We start from the raw sequence: 16,702 nt of genomic DNA, 5'->3' as shown, positions 1-16,702 counted from the left end.
ACTGCACCACCAGGGAAGCCCTAGAATGCAGTTTCTGAGATGAAATACAATTCTCATCAGTTAACTCCCAGGCAGGGAGCTGCTTCTGGGGGACAGGGAAACCACAGAACTTTCGGCAGTCTTCTAGGGCTGGAGAGACAAAACCAGGGACTTGAAAGGCTAATATCCCAGAGAGAAGGAGTGGGGGGACAGAAAAATGAGCTTGATAGATGGCAATATCCCCCTTAAGACATTTGGCAGATTCTGAAACAGTGCAGGCCAAGAAGCTAAGAAACCAAGTAAAAAGTTCCTGAAAAACAGAGCAGAGGAACTTCCCTGGTGGTCCAGTGGTTAAGACTCCATGCTTCCAATGCAGGGGGCAGGGGTTCGATCCCTGGTTGGGAAAGTTCTGCCTGCTGCACAGTGCGGCCAAACAAACAAACAAACAAAAACAGAGCAGAGTTTCCAGCAGTCTTGCCATTAGAACTCAGGACTGGCGGGAGGGGCCTCAGTGAACACCTAAACTTCTCAGTTGGAAATCCTGAAAGGCAAGGCCTTAGAAGTGAAGGCCAGAGTTAAATGGTGTCTTATCAAAACTGCAACCCAGCCTCCATCCAGCTCAGCCTCTGATTGGATTAAGATGGTCAGTCCTCATGCCATCTGTCTTGCAGAGAAAGGGTGAGCCCTCTCCAGAGTTAGATAACATCACCTGGAGACTCTAGATATTTTTTTCTTGCACAGACATTGTATGGCATTCAACAAAAATTACAAGGCCTGCCAAGAGACAGGACCAAATCACTGAAAACAAAGAGAAAAATAGTCAGTAGAAATAGACCCCACAGGTGACCGAGGCATTGGAATTAGACAGGGGCTTTAAAATAACCATAATTAATATGTTCAAGAAAAACAAAGCAGAAGGTGGAGAAAATGGATGAAAAGAGAATTTTACCAGAGAATTGGAATCCATAAACTTCATAGTCCAAAAGATTGAGAGCACAGAGAACACACTTGAGCTCCTCATCGACAGGGGGATTTTGAAAATGCTGGTTCAGCTCTATACGAGCCATGAAACCTTACAACCCACAGTCTGAGAAAAAGTTTGCCATCACGGGTTGTCATTCTCTCTACTTCTTAAGTGGCTTCCTTTAAGGAACACATAATGTACCCTGAGCTCTCGAGTCTACTCTGCCCCATAAGCCGAATCCCTGGAATGGAGCTCTGTTAAAGAGGTGCATTTTGCTAATTATCCTAAATACATCCTTTGGGCAATGTGTGCTGGGAGTACTATTAGTTAAGATGGTCAGGGAGATGAAGCCTATTTGAGTTGACACTAAGTGACAGGAGCCAACCAGGAGAGGATTAGGGGGAAATTTGACCTGGGCAGAGGGGACATAGAGTACAAAGACCTCTGAGGCAAGACTGTGTTTGGCGATTTAACCTGGGGATAACAAACTTTTCTGTAAAGGGCTAGATAGTAAATATTTTAGCTGTTCCAAGTCATACAGTGTCTGCTGCAACTAAATTCTGCTGCTATAATGCAAAGGTACAGACACATAATAAATAAATGGGTGGTAGTGTCCCAATAAAACTTTATTTATGAACACTGAAATTAGAATTCCTTGTTAATTTTCACATCACAAAATATCCTTTAGATTTTTTCCCCAACCATTTAAAAACATAAAATCCATTCTTTTCTTTTCTTAAATTTTTATTGGAGTATAGTTGATTTACAATGTTGTGCTAGTTTCTACTGTACGGCAAAGTGAATCAGTTATACATATACATATATGCACTTTTTTAGATTCTTTGCCCATATAGGTCATTTTAGAATATTGAGTAGAGTTCCCCGTGCTATACAGTAGGTCCTTATTAGTTATCTGTTTTACATATAGTAGTGTGTATATGTCAACTCCAATATTCCAATTTTTCTCTTCCCTCCCTTTCCCCTTTGGTAACCATAAGTTTGTTTTCTACATCTGTGACTCTATTTCTGTTTTGTAAATAAGTTCATTTGTACCATTTTTTTAGATTCCACATGTAAGTGATATCATATGATCTTTGTCTCTGTCTGACTTCCTTCACTCAGTATGACAATCTCTAGGTCCATCCATGTTGCTGCAAATGGCACTATTTCGTTTTTTCATGGCTGAGTAATATTCCATTGTATACATGTACCACATCTTCTTTATCCATTCCTCTGTCGATGGGCATTTAGGTTGCTTCCATGTCCTGGCTATTGTAAACAGTGCTGCAGTGAACATTGGGGTGCATATGTCTTTTCGAATTATGGTTTTCTCCGGATATATGCCCAGGAGTGGGATTGCTGGATCATATGGTAGCTCTATTTTTAGCTCTTTCAGCAACCTCCATGCTGTTCTCCACAGCGGCCGCACCAATTTACATGCCCACCAACAGTGCAGGAGTCTCCCTTTTCTCCACACCTTCTCCAGCAGTTGTTTGTAGCGTAAAATCCATTCTTAACTCTGGGACCGTAGTTTGCTGATATAAGGGGGGTTAGGTAGGCTGGGATCAGACCATGCAGGACATGTAGGACATGGTAACAATCAGATTGAAGCAAAGCCCCTTTCACTCTCCAAATGTAAAGCCACCCCTCAGGGCAATTGCAGGCCGGGGTGACAGTTCTGGGAGGCAGCTTCCTACAGCTCATGGGAGATCACCAGGTTTGTTTCATTTTCCCCCAGTAGCAAGAGACGACAAGCAAAAAGGCAGGAGCGCGCGCGCGCGCACACACACACACATACACACACACACACACACACACACACACACACACAGCTAGAAAGCCAGAGAGGACGTGCCCAGGTTCACGCTGACGTTTCTCCAGCATGCACTACGGGGTTTAAAGTTGGACGCACACCTGCTCCCTGCGGGAGTGCACCTGCTGAGCCGCGCTCCGGCCTCGTCTCGCGAGAGCGGTGCCGTAGTAGTGGCCCCCACCCCCACCCCCACCCCCACCCGGCCACCAAATCCCTCTCCCCGCCCCCTCGGCCCAGCCTCCGCGCTGTAGCACAGTCCCTGCCATCTCCACCGCCCCCGGGAGCAGCCTCGGCCCGCCGTGCGCGCTTCCCCCGCGCCCCCGCCCGCCGACTGCTCGCTCGCACGCCCGCCCGGTAGTAATTTCACTTTGCCACGCGAGCTCCGCATCGCCTAGAAATCCCGCCCCCCGCTCCCCCTGCCGCCGCCTGGAGTCGTCCCTTTTCCCGGCCAGGTGCGCGAGCCTGCGCGCTCCTTCTCCGCCTCCTTCGGCGGGTCCCTGGCGAGCCGGGGCCGGGGCCCGGCGGGGGCGGATGCGCGCACCGCGCCTCTCCACCAACCGGCTCCCCTGCAGGTCCCTTGCTCTCCATCCCTCGCCGGCGCTCCCTTGCTCCCCCCCCCCACCTTGATTGACAGGCAAGATGTCGGAGTGGAGCGAGGCAGGAGCGAATGCAGCAGCCGTCACCCCCGGAGCCCGGCGGCGGCAGCAGCAGCAGCGCGACGACGAGCCAGCAACCAGCCGCAGTCGCCGCCGCAGCCGCGGGAGCAATGCAGACAGCATCTTGAGAACGCGCTAAAGCACCACAGACGGTGGACAATGCCGTGTCACTGCAACTGGGAGGGGGGCAAACCAGATTTTTTTTGACATAAAAGGCAGCCAGCCAAAAATATATAATTTTGTCCTTCACGGAGCCGGTGTGTAAAGAGTGAGCGCTATTTTCCTCCTCCTCCTCCTCCTCCTCCTCCTCTCCCTCCCCCCCTCCTCTTTTTCCTCCTCCTCCTCCCTAAGTGTACAGACAGCATCACATCACCTGGTTTGCTTCTGAGAAGCAGCATCTCTCCTTTTCAGGGACCAGAGACTCAGAGAGAGGAGACGTTCTCATGAAGTCTGCTTGATACCCCAAAATAAAATAATAAATTTTGGCTCTTGTCCCCTCCTCCCACCCCCACCCCCTCAACCCTGTGTGAGATGTTGGGTTTCTTCTTCATGAGACATTGTTGAGAAGTCGCAGTGGTTGGAGAGGCGTAGGGGGCAGACTACCTCTACTCCCCCCACACCCCCCTTTTTTCTCTCTGGGAGGAGGAGGAGGGGAAGGGGGCTTGCAGAGCAAGCGATGGATGAGGAAAACATGACGAAAAGCGAGGAGCAGCAGCCTCTGAGTTTGCAAAAAGCCTTACAGCAGTGCGAGTTGGTCCAAAACATGATAGACCTGAGCATCTCCAACCTGGAAGGGCTTAGGACCAAATGTGCTACTTCCAACGACCTCACACAAAAAGAAATCCGGACCCTGGAGGTAGGTGTTGCCTATGGAAAGAAAGCCATCCTTCCTTCCCTCCCCCTTCTCCCCCACCATCCCCTTTCCCTTGATTCTGTTTGTTGGGGGTGGGGGGGGGGCGGTGGGAGGGTAGCAAGGTGGGCACGATTTGGTCTCCTGTGATTTATCTTGCAAAGCCTGCACTGGGTGTCCCTTTACTGTACTGCTGTCGTCGGCGCTTGGCTGGGTGGTGGGAGGAGTAGTAGTAACTGTTATTCTTTATTATTATTCTTGCGGCTGTGGTTATCATTCGCTTCCTCTTTGAGGAGTGAGTTCTCCCTTTTTTCCGCTTGTGAATTTGTTTCTATGCCACGGGGGCTTGCTTGTGCGCTGGGTAAGACATTAAGGCGCTGCAGAGAACCCACGTGACCTTGCTTATTCTGCAGGTGGTCAAAAGGTGCTTTTTGCTCGCAGAATGGGGCTGCCTGTAAAGATAGACCTCTTCTTTTTCGGCCGCCTTCCCAGCCCCCCTTTTGCTCCTTGGATTTGGTTTGTTTGTTTACTTGTTTGTTTTCAGTAATATACATGTCAGGAGGCAAGATGCATGAAAAAGAATTCCCCATTGAGCTACCCATTTCCAATCAAATCATTTTGATGCAGGGAGCTGTTGCAGGCCTGAAACGTGTTAAAAACAAAAAACAAAAACAAAAAACCCCCCCAAAACCCCAAAACAACCCTGGATCACCACACACAGGTGGTGTGGGAAAATACTCTGAAATCTTGGTGGGACCGTGAAAAAAGGGGTCGGGAGGAGGAGTTATCTTTGGCGTGTTGTAACATTCTCTCCAACAGAACTTGAGGGGGAGTTTGAAGCAATTTCGTGGGGGGGGGGGTGGATGCAAAGTTACTCAGAAAGAAGATGGCAGAAATTATTTCTTCCGAAGGCCATCTGGTCAAAGGAAGAAGGTTTCAAGAGCTTTAGAAAATGCCTGGCGTCCACGTAATCATTGAGCATCCACGTTGTTCGAAACATCTCTAAGGTTCAACTCACATCCCTCCCTCCAACCGGCCCCGTGCTACGCATGGCTTGATTAAATTTGGGAACTCCCATTAGCTGGCACTTTCTGAGGGTGGTGGCCATGGGGCTGGGAGCAAAGGAAAGTGTTTCTCCCTGTGGTGGGGCGGGTGTGTGCAGAGCTGGGATGGCCACTAGTTTCCAGCCTGTGTGTTTCCAAGGCCTGAACTCTTTAATCCCTGCTGAATCTTTTAGCCCTTGTGCCCCCGTTCTAGTCTGGATGAGCACCTATCTCTGGTTCACTTTCAAGTCTTCCTTTTTCCTCCATGGTTTTAAATTTGGCCGCATGTCAGCAGGCAGGAAGGTCACCAGTTTGAAAGTGGAGTTAGTGTGTGTGTGTGTGTGTGTGTGTGTGTGTGTGTATTGAGTATACTATTTGCTCCCCTAGAATGCATCTCTGTGTGCACCTGTCATCTGGGAAAATGATCGTCAGAAATGAAATAACGTAAGTATCAAGGGGTAGCAGAGGCGTGGGAATTCTGTGGGGAGGCACAGGTATTTTCTTTCTCGGAGCTTTGGAGAGCCGTGTAGGCTAGGACTCCGCTGATGGAAGAAAAAGTGTGGGATGCCCTGGCCCAGCCTTCTGTCTCTGTCTGAGCAGTGCCCAAGAGAAGATTCTGTTCAGAATTGCATGCTGTAAATAAATAACCCAAAAGGGCCACCGGAGGTCTCTTCTGTTCCTCTGAGTCAGGAGTCCCAAATGCTAGTTTGTGTATTACTATGTAAGTTTCTCCAGTTTTCTTTTCCTCTTTTCAACATGCTCCATCCTCTGAGAGCTCCCTGGATCATGGTGATTGTTGCAGTGGGCCACGGATTCCATTGCTTCTTTTATGCATAGTGGTTTTCTTTTTAAACTGGGGGATGTGGGCATTGGTATGGTGGGAAGTGACAGTTACTGGGAATGCACCTGTTGTTAGTTTCCTAATCCCAGTATGTCACAGAGTGTGCCCACGACTTTATCCATATTGCCCAAGAAAGGATCTTGAGCAGTTATACCAGTTTGGGCTTCCTAGGTCTCTAGGGCTAGGGTGGGGCCTCTGAGGAGGGGCTGATGCCTTAGGGTCCAGCCAAGTCCTGCCAAACCTCACATAGGTTTTGGATCCACAGTTGTTGTTTTTAAATCCCAGCAGTTGTCAAATTTTATATATCAGAACCACCTGAGGGAGCTTATTAAAAATGCAGATTTTCAGCCTCTAATCCCAGAGATTCTAATTCAGTTGAGATTGGAGGGGGCCTAGGTATCTGCATTTAGTAAACAGTCCAGGTGTTTCTGATGCATGTTTTCATATTGACACTTTGAGAAAGACTAATCTAATAGGAGATAGAGGCCATATTTCAGCTATTCGATGATGACATCTCCCTGCTCACAAACACTAAAGAAAGTAGTAAATTGAACAGACCATCCCTGAAAACCTTGCCTATACCCCTGTGGAAACAAAAAACATCTGACATGGACTTAGTCTCCAAGAAGCGTACTTTCATGATGAGGGAGACAAGGCTAATCATGTGTATGTGAGATAATGATAAAGTCCAAACAGTAATATGGGAGACAGCACATGGGTCCGTTAGGAATGTGTTCAGCTGCGTGAAATGGAAAATCCACCCAGTGTGGTTAAGCAATTAATGGTTTATTTTTCTCAAGTAGCAAGAAGTCTGGAGGTATGTAGCTGCTTGAGTTGGCTCAGTGAGTTAATAACATTGGGGCTGATGTCTTTGTGAATTCTCATGGCCTCTTCCTCATGGCCACAAGATGGCCCCTGAAGCTTTAGCCATTACACCCACGTTCAAGGTAGGGAAGAGGGAGACCAGGTGAGTAGGAAGGAATAAAGGCTTCATATCTTTGTTTGGCTTCCGCAGGACACCTCCTCCTTCCTACCCCTAAGGTGATGTTTCATTATGTCTTCTTTGCCAGAACTGGGTCAGGTCGCTTGTCCGAGCTGCAAGGCAGTGGGGATGCCATCATGACTGGTCTAGATAGTTGCAGTCTGTTTCCTGGGCTGACCTGTTACTCCTCCATACAAAATCAGGGTTGTGCTAGCCTGGAAGAAGGCATGAAGGGACATTGGGGGGCCAGCCAGCAGCGCTGGCCACACTATGTTACCAGGAGTTACTCTGGCAGAGAAGAAAGGTCATGAGTTTTGGAGTTAGACCAATGTAGTTTGGCATTCTAGCTTTCCTACTTACTTTATCTTGGCCTAGTGATTTAAATTTTCTGACCCATGGTTTCATTTTTGGCAAAATGGCAGTGAAGGAATAACATTACCTACCTCAGAGGTGGTGGTAAGGATGAAAAGAGGTGAGATTTTCAAGGGTCTAACGCTATCTGTAGCCCAGTGCCTGCAGGTGCTAAATAAATGATAGCTTCTTTGATGGTGATGATTAGCATTACATGGTGTAGAGTAGATGACACGGAAGGGAACAGCTCAGACTGGAGGGAGAGAAGGATCTTGAGCAGCATTTCCAAAGTATGTTCTGTGGAACCCTAGCATTATCATTCTTTCAACAAATACTGAAATCCTGGCACTGTACTAGATGCTGGTGGTCAACAAGTATTCTGAAGACAAAATTTATTTTCCCATGGTTAACACATTTGGGAAAGGTTGAGGTAAGCAAAAGAGATAGGTATCTTGACTGCAGGACTTCTCAGAGCCTTTAATGTGCTGTATTTGTACATTGTGACTCCAAGAGAGGGTAGCGTCTGCGGTGTTTCCTTTTTCCAGAGACATCTCTTGGACTTGATCTTCCATAGAATGCACCCAGGGAAACATGTGACGAAGTGGTTAGGGAAGCATCCTTGATTGGGGAGCTGGGGACCCTGAGTGGAGTGAGGTATGGGGAGGGTTTAAATTGCGGCGGGTTGGGGGAGCTCTCTGGGCCAGAACAACAAACCGGATGGAGGCATTCTCCTGCCTTCAAGGGGCAGCTTACAGACCGGTTGGACCAGAATGGAGAGTACCTGGTAGAGTGTCATAGGAAACGAATTCAGGTTACAAACTCCTGGAGTGTAACTTAGGATCGGGAAGTCAGACAAACAAAGTTTCATCCCTTTTAGAGGGGAGATAGAAATCTTCAAAGGTTTTGGAGTGAGTACAGTTAAAAAGTTGTTTAAAGGTTAGTCTGATGGCAGCCTGCAGCAGGGACCAGCAAACTTTTTCTGTAACGGGACAGATAGTAAATCGTTGAGGCTTTGTGGGCCATGTGGTTTCCATCACAACCACTCAGCTCTGCTGTTGTAGCCTGAAGCAGCCACGGACAACCCAGAAATAAACGTTTTCTAATAAAACTTCATTTAGGGTCCCTGAAATTCGAATTTGATACAATTTTCACATGTCACGAAATAGTATTTTCCTTCTAATTTTTTTTTGACGTTTAAAAAGGTAAAAACTATTCTTAGGATTCGGGCCTTAAAAAAACAGGTGGTGGGTCAGACTTGGCCCGTGGGCTGTAGTTTGCTGATCCCTGATTTATAGGGTGAGAAATGAACCTGGAGGCACAGAGGCCATCTGAAAGGTGAGTGAGTGGCACTAGGGCTGGTGGGCACTGGCCACGTGCAGCTGGTACTGAGTTGGGTTCTATTTCGGTTAAATTACAAGTGGAGGTAAATATCAGGATTGGGTTGGGGGATGGCTAAGTAACAGAATCTCCTATACAGCAAGGGTGTTCTAGCCATCACATATCAATTATTTGTTCTTTATCTGTTCCATCTCAATTACAGATTATGGTTTGAGAGACCATACCTAGACTTAATTAAGTTTGGGAAACCTCAGACAATAACGCATTATTTTCAACTGGCTGGGCAGTTCTTCGGCTGGTCTTGCAGACCAGTACTTGTGGTCATCTGGCAGCTCCACTGAGGCTGAATGGTCCAAGATGGCCCTATTCATGTGGCTGGTGGTTGGCTAGTGATTGGCTCAGGCACCTCAGCTCTCTTCCAGATAGCCTCTCCAGCAGGACAGCCCAGATTTCTTTCTTTCTTTCTTTCTTCCTTCCTTTCTTTCTTTTTCTCCCTTCCTTCCTTCCTCTCTCTCTCCCTCCCTCCCTTCCTTCCGTCCTTTCTCTCTCTCTCTTTCTTCCTCCCTCCCTCCCCTCTTTCTTTCTTTCTCTCTTTCTTTCTTTTCTCCCTTCCTTCCTTCCTTCCTCTCTCCCTTCCCCCCTCCTTCCCTCCCTCCCTTCCTTCCTTCCTTTCTTTCTCTCTTTCTCTCTCTGTCTCTTTCTTTCTTTCATTGAACTACAGTTTATTTACAGTGTCCAGATTTCTTACATGGTGGCAGCAGCAGTGTTCCAAGAAGGCAAGCTCCAATTCATAGCCTGTCTTAAGCCTCTGCTTCTGTAACTTTTGCTAATGTCCCACTGGCCAAAGCAAATTATGTGGTTGAGCCCATTGTCAATGTGGGACTTAGTATACAAGGGTATGGATTCCAGCAGGTGTGGTTCATTGGGGGCCAGTGAACAATCTAATATAACTGAATCACAGCTATGGAAAAAATCCACAATAAAACCAAAAGAGCATGGGAAAGAGAGGAAGGGGCATGGGATGATCAGCAAAGGCCCCCTTGGGGAGGTTTTACTGACTTGAGGAAGCGAGCCATGAAATATCTGGGGAATGCGCAAGTCAGAGGGAACAGCAGGTGCAAAGTTCTTGGGTGGGACTACGTTCTACATGTTTTGAGAACAGCAAGGAGACCACTGTGTTTGGTGCAGGGTGAGCAGGGAAGGGATGAGGGGCACAAGTGGGAGGCAGACGCAGGGCCCCAGTCAGAGAGGGCTTGGCTGAGATACTTGCACTTTGTTCTAACTATGCAAAGGGTCGGGGACTGACTTATTTAAAAGCTCCTTTTGATTGCTGCAGGGAAAGTAGACTCTAGGGGATAAGAATGGGAGCACGGAGACAAATTGGGAGGTTAGTATGGGAGTCAAAGCCAGGAATGAGTGCTTTTGACTCGAGTGATGGTGGGGAGATGGAGCAAGTGGCTGGTCTCAGACGGTCAAGTGCATGGGGGATGCGCATGAATCGGATGTCGTGGGTGGAGGAAAATAAAGAACCAATGGTTATTCCTACGTGTTTGACCGAAGAACTAAGTGAATGGCTGTGTCATTATTTGAAGTGTGAAGACCAGGGGTGGATTAGGTTGGGCTTGACAATGAAGTCCTGTTTAGACATTTACGTTTGTGAAGTAGACAGTTGGGTATGTGAGCCTGGAGATTTGAGGAAGGCTAGAGATATGAGGTTCACTTAACATGTCAGGAACATCTTTTCATCTTATTAAATAGTATTTTTAATGGCTACATAGTGCTACATGGCCGTTGCATAATTTATCTAAGTTATTTAATTCTGTCAGATGTGTATGTTTATCATGTTCCATTATTATAAATAATACTGTAGTAGACATCCTAGTGGCTTGTAGTAATCCTTGTCTTCGATTCCTAGAAGTGGAATATTGCTGGATCCAAGGATATGCAAAGTTTCCGGACTTTTGATAGGTTTTGCCAAATTACCTTTCACCCACAGTGTGGGGAAGGGCCCGTTTTTCCCTATCCTCAGTCTCGATTTATGTTTTGTTTTATTTTTTGGTTGCCTGTGCTTTGATGACCAAGAGCTCTGGGTTTAGGAGGCAGTTGTCTTAGGCCCAAATCTCATCTTTCCTGTTTGCACTTGGGAAGGACCTGGGAACCTGCGTTGGTGAGAGCAGCACATGGTTTTCCATGCACAGCACCCAGCCTGCGGCGACCCAGCCTCTGCCTCGTTCTCACAGAGACATGGGTGGGACGTGGTCTCAAACTTCTGAGTCAGCGGCAAGAGTTATTTCTGAAGGGTTCTCTACCCCCTCTGGGGTTTTAGGGTGGGTTCTACTAGGGAGCTCTTATCCTTCTTCCAATGGGCAGGACACTGAGGGCTCTTCCTCCTCTCCCTGAGGACGGGTCATTTTCTGGGCTCCCCTCTCCACCCCCCTCGCCGGGCTCCACCTTTTGGGACCTCCCTTCCCCGTTGCTGCTCTAGAGCTGGGGAATGGAAGGTGTTCCGAAGCTGAGGAAGCCGAGGGGGACATGGCAGCTGGGAGGGAGGATGGAGAAGCTGAAGGGTGGGGAGGGAAAAGGGACAACAGTGGGAGAAAAGCCAGAGCGTAGCGTGATTTTCTTGGGCAGGGTTTCTATGACCCTTGGAATGTCTCTCCAGTGGGGAGTGACCGTAACTGTAGTTGTTCCTGTTTTACAAGCCAGTGGACTGAGGTTTAGAGTCACTGATCTGACCCAAACTGCAAATTCAGGCAGCCACGGATCCAGGAAGAGGTTGGAGGTTGACTGCTCCTCCCCGGAGTCCCCAGAGGTGGCCTGGCCTGGAAGAAAAGAAAGCAAAGATGAGAGCAAATAGAGGCGAAGGAGGAAGCATAGGTGATAAGGGCAATGTGATCAGAGGTGAGAGCTGTGGGATTAATGAGAATCCTAACGATGGAATACTGTCACTCATGTGCTCTCATTGGTGACCGTGCCAGATGATGATTGAAGAGAAATACAGAACTGATGGAGACAAAGTAAGGCATCTACAGAGACAAGGAAAGATGAGAAAAAGAGAGGGAGGCATTTTATTTTTTTATTATTATTATTTTTTAAAAAGGCTTATTTATTTATTTTTGGCTGTGCCGGGTCTTAGTTGCAGCATGCATGTGGGATCTAGTTCCCCGACCAGGGGTCAAACCCGGGCCCCCTGCATTGGGAGCGTGGAGTCTTACCCACTGGACCACCAGCCAGGGAAGTCCCCAGAGGGAGGCATTTTAGACCTGAGAGGTCCAGTATGCCAGCCACTTGCCACATTGACTATTAATCAGTTGAAATGTGGCGAGCTCTAATTGAACTGTGCTATTATTATAAAATACCCGCCAGATCCCAAACTCTTAGAATGAAGAATAGAATGCAAAATATCTCATTGGTATTCTTTTACATTGACAACATGTTGAAATGATGCTATTTTAGATATATTGGGTTAAATAAACTATGTTAAAATTGATTTCACCTGTATCTTATTTTTTCCCTGAGGCTATTAGAACATTTTAAATGACACAGGCAGCTCACTGTATATTTCAGTTGGTCAGCGCAGCTCTTGAGCATCGAGGTGATTTCTGTGTTTTGCTGTAATGGAAATCTTGTTCTAGATAAAGACTGAAAGCATGGGCCCCCTGGAGTTTCTAGGCAGCCATCGATTAGAGCTGTGGATGCGTTCCAAAGATGGATGCCTTCGATTTCCCTGGACGAGGAAAAAAATGAGGTGAAGACTCAGAAATAATAACATAATTGAGTCCCTGGAAATTTGGGTGGGTGCTCGAAGCAGTAGAGCCAAGTAGTTGGGAGGGTGTGGGCTACACAGTAAGACTGCTTGGATCCCAGTCTGAATTCAGGATCTACTAGCTAAGTAACCCTGGGCAAATGAGCTCTCCTTCCTGAGCCTCAGTTTCCTTGCTTATAAAATTGGGACAGTGTTTTACATGGGGTTGTTACGGTGATTCAATGGAATCATGCATTAAAAAGCCGAGCAAAGCTCCCGGCACATAGCAAATGCTTAATAATTGTTAGCTTTGGCGGTTTTGATGATCATACTCTCTGTAGCTTGTCATAGGGAGGTTAGGGTGCTTCAGCCCTGAGTGGTGGATGGGGTGTTTCAGCCAGCCAGGGAGGTGCCAGTTCATTTATTCGGTCATTGTTAACTGAGCCCCCAGTGTGTGAGAAGCAGGGAGAAGACAGCAAGACGCGAGAAGGCAAAGCCCATGGAGGCCTTCTATGGGATAATGGCACACCTGCTGGGCTGCAGGTGACATAAGCGAACAAGATTCTCATACCAGGTCTGCATCTTCGAATTGCTCACAGATGACTCACTTCCCATCAGTGCCTAGCAGGCTTTAGTCTTTAAACCATTTGCTCGTCATAAACTCCAAGTTGGATAACAAAATGCCAGTTATGGGGTTGGGCCTTACAACTCCTGAACTTGTCTCAAGCTTGTGCGGTAAAGAGAAAAGTCAGAAGCTGTGCTATCCAAGTGCTTCAGAGGACCCTAAGAGGTTGTGTAGGCCCCCCTCCTGCCCAGTGTCCAGCTTTGGCTTTGTGATTTGGGGCAAGCACTACTTCACAAAGCAGCCTTTTAAAAAATGCATTTTTTTTTATTGTGGTAAAATATGTATAACATGAAATTTACCATTTTAACTATTTTTAAATGAACAATTCAGTGGCATTAAGGACATTCATGGTGTTGTGCAACCATCATCACTATCCACCTGCAGAACTTTTTCATCACCCCAAATAGAAATTCTGTACCCATTAAACAATATCTCCCCCTGCCCCCAGCCACATGGTTACCTCTATTCTATTTTCTGTCTCTATGAATCTGACTATTCTAGATACTACCTCATGTAAGTTGAATCGTACACTATGTGTCTTTTGTGTCTGGCTTCTTTCACGTAGCATAATGTTTCTGAGGTTCATCGATGTTATAGCATGTATCAGTGTTTCATTCCTTTTTATGGCTGCATAATATTCCATTGTATTGATAGACCATGTTTTGTTTATCCATCCTGTGTTGATAGACACTTGAGTTGTTTTCATCTTTTGACTACTGTGAATAATGCTGCTATGAACATTATTGTACAAGTATCTGTTTGATTCCCTGCTTTGAATTCTTTGGGGTTATGTATCTAGGAGTGGAATTGCTGGGTCATATGGTAATTCTATACTTGATTTTTTGAGAAACCTTCATACTGTTTTCCACAGTGGCTACACCATTTTATATTTCCACCAGCAGTGCACAAGGTTTCCAATTTCTCTACATCCTTGGCAATACCTACTATTTTCTGTTTTTTTGACTATAGCCATCCCAGTGGGTATGAAGTGGTATCTCATTGTGGTTTTGATTCACATTTCCCTAATGACTAATGACGGTAGGCATCTTTTCATGTGCTGATTGGCCATTTGTATATCCCCTTTGGAGAAATGTCTATTCAAGTCCTTTCATAAGTCAGCCTTTTGATATGGGTGAGTTATAAAGGTTAGAATTATCCTCCTTCTGTTGACTTGGATCTACTCTCTGATGTCTTTTATCCTTTGGTTCTACTCTTTGGAGGAGAGCGAATAAGGCCAGTCCTTCCTTTGGCTGACAAAAGTCTCAAGTAGAGTTTGCATTTAGATCTGGAACCTACCAAGTAGAGACAAGAGATAGCCATGTCCACAGATTCCTGACAAGTCTCCAACCCAAATTTTGCAGCCTCTGTCTCCCTGCTTTGTCCTGTATGAGTTCCATTCTTATAGAATTTTGGATTCTGGGGTCTCTGGTGATGATAAATTTCCCTTTGCCTGTGTGCCAATCCTACCCAGAGTATCATGCCCATCAGAAATAGTCATGAATGTGTCTCTTTGTGCCCATCCACAAAGGCACTGGGATGGTGCCTTGGGCAGGGTTGGGTGGCATGCACTTGAGCAATGAGGCGAATAGACAAGTATAAAAAAGAACCCATCAAGTGGGGCATCCAGGGGCTTCATTTTTATTAGGTAGGAGGTAGAGCAAGGTTAGATGCCACTTTTTATATTTTTATGCTTATCTGACTGGGAGAAACAGTGCTTTGTGATAAACCCAAAAAGCAATATTATCCTTTTAATATGTTGCTATACTATTATTTTAATATGTTGCTGGATTTGATTTGTTAGAATTTTGTTGAGGATTTTTGTGTCTTTGTTCATGAGGGATATTGTCTGTTGTTTCCTTTTTCATACCATCTTTGTTTAGTTTAAGTATCAGGGTAATACTGGCCTTATAAAATGAGTTTTATTTTACAAGTTTTATTTAACGAGGAATTGTTTCCTCTACTTCTGTTTTCTGGAAGAGACTGTGTAGAATTGGTGTTATTTCATCTTTAAATTCTGGTAGAATTCCCCAGTGAAACTATCTGGACTAGAGATTTATTTTAATTTAATTTTTTTGCAGAAGGTTTTAAACTACAACTTCAATTTCTTTAATTTATTATTGGGTGAATTTTAGGACTTTGTGGCTTTCAAGGAATTGGTACATTTTATCTAAATTGTTCAATTTACATACGGAGAGTTGCTCATAGTATTCCCTTATTATCCTTTTGTGTCTGTGGGGTGTATAGTAGTGTCACCTCTTTCATTCCTGATGTTGGTAATGTATATTCTTTCTCTTTTATTCTGTGTTAGTCTGGCTAGAGGTTTATCAATTTTAGCCATATTTTCAGAGAACTAATTTTTAGCTTCATTTATTTTCTCTATTTTTCTGTTTTAACTTTTACTAATTTTTGTTCTTCTTATTATTTCCTTTCTCCTGCTTGCTCTGGGTTTATTTTGCTCCTCTTTTTTCTATTTTCTTGAGGCAGATGCTTAGATTGTTGATTTGAGACCTTTCTCCTTTTCTAATATAAGTATTTGTTGCTGTAAATTTCCCTTGAAGGATTACTTTAACTGCATCCCACAAATTTTGATATATTATATTTTCATTTCCCTTTAGCTCACAGTATTTTATAATTTATTTTGAGGCTTTTTCTTTGATGCATATATTCATCAAATTAAATGATATTTGATGTCATTTAATTTCCAAGTATTGGGGATATTTCCTGTTATCTTTGACTAACAGTTTAATTCAATTATATCAGTGAACACATTTTATATTATTTTAATTCTTTTAAAATGTTTAAGGTTTATTTTATCACTTAGAGCATATTCTCTCTTGGTGAATGTAGCAGGTATACTTGAAAAGAATGTGAATTCTGCAGTTGATGGGTGCAGTGTTGTATAAATGTCCATTAGATCCAGTTGGTTGATAGTGTTAAGTCCTCTGTATCCTTGCTGATTTTCTCTCAAGTTTTATTGATTACACAGAGGGGAGTGTTGTCCATTTCTCCCTGTAGTTCCATCACTTTTTGCTTTCATGTATCTTGAACTGTTTTGTTAATGTATGTGCATTTGGGATGGTTGTTTTCTTGGCGACTTCACCCTTCATCATTATGTAAAGTTACTATTTATCCTTGGTAATTTTCCTTGCTCTGAAAACTATTTTCTTTGATATTAATATAGCCACCCCAGCGTTTCTTTTTTTAGGTTTTTAAAAGTTGAGGTAAAATTCACATAACATAAAATTCACCATTTAAACTCTTTTGAAGTATACAATTGAATGCTTTTTAATATATGTGCAGAGTTGTGCAACATTTCCCCTATCTAATTTTAGAACATTTCCATTACCACACATGCAAAAACAAAACAAAACAAAACAAAAAACCCCCAACAACCAAAAAACCAAAACTAAACCTTGTACCTATTTGCAGTCAATTTCAATGTTCCTGCCCTCCATCCCCTGGCAACCATTAATCTATTTTCTGTTGCTATGGTTTTTCCTAGTCTGGGTATTTCA

The 16,702-nt window shown here is 45.0% G+C and overlaps 1 protein-coding gene across 1 annotated transcript in view; it reads left to right on the top strand.

The window, feature by feature from the left end:
* Positions 1 to 3,942: 3,942 nt before the first annotated feature.
* KSR2 (kinase suppressor of ras 2) overlaps positions 3,943 to 16,702 on the top strand; it is a 390,550-nt gene continuing 377,790 nt past the window's right edge. The window contains exon 1 of the mRNA XM_061169432.1: positions 3,943 to 4,268. Coding sequence (XP_061025415.1) covers positions 4,089 to 4,268 — 180 coding nt within the window. The 5' untranslated portion in view covers positions 3,943 to 4,088. The remainder of the gene's footprint in view (positions 4,269 to 16,702) is intronic.

This window comes from Eubalaena glacialis, chromosome 15 (genome assembly GCF_028564815.1).
Source record: "Eubalaena glacialis isolate mEubGla1 chromosome 15, mEubGla1.1.hap2.+ XY, whole genome shotgun sequence".
NCBI lineage: Eukaryota > Metazoa > Chordata > Mammalia > Artiodactyla > Balaenidae > Eubalaena > Eubalaena glacialis.
Note: the sequence above shows the minus strand (reverse complement) of the source record. Positions and strands in the feature narration are given on the sequence as shown.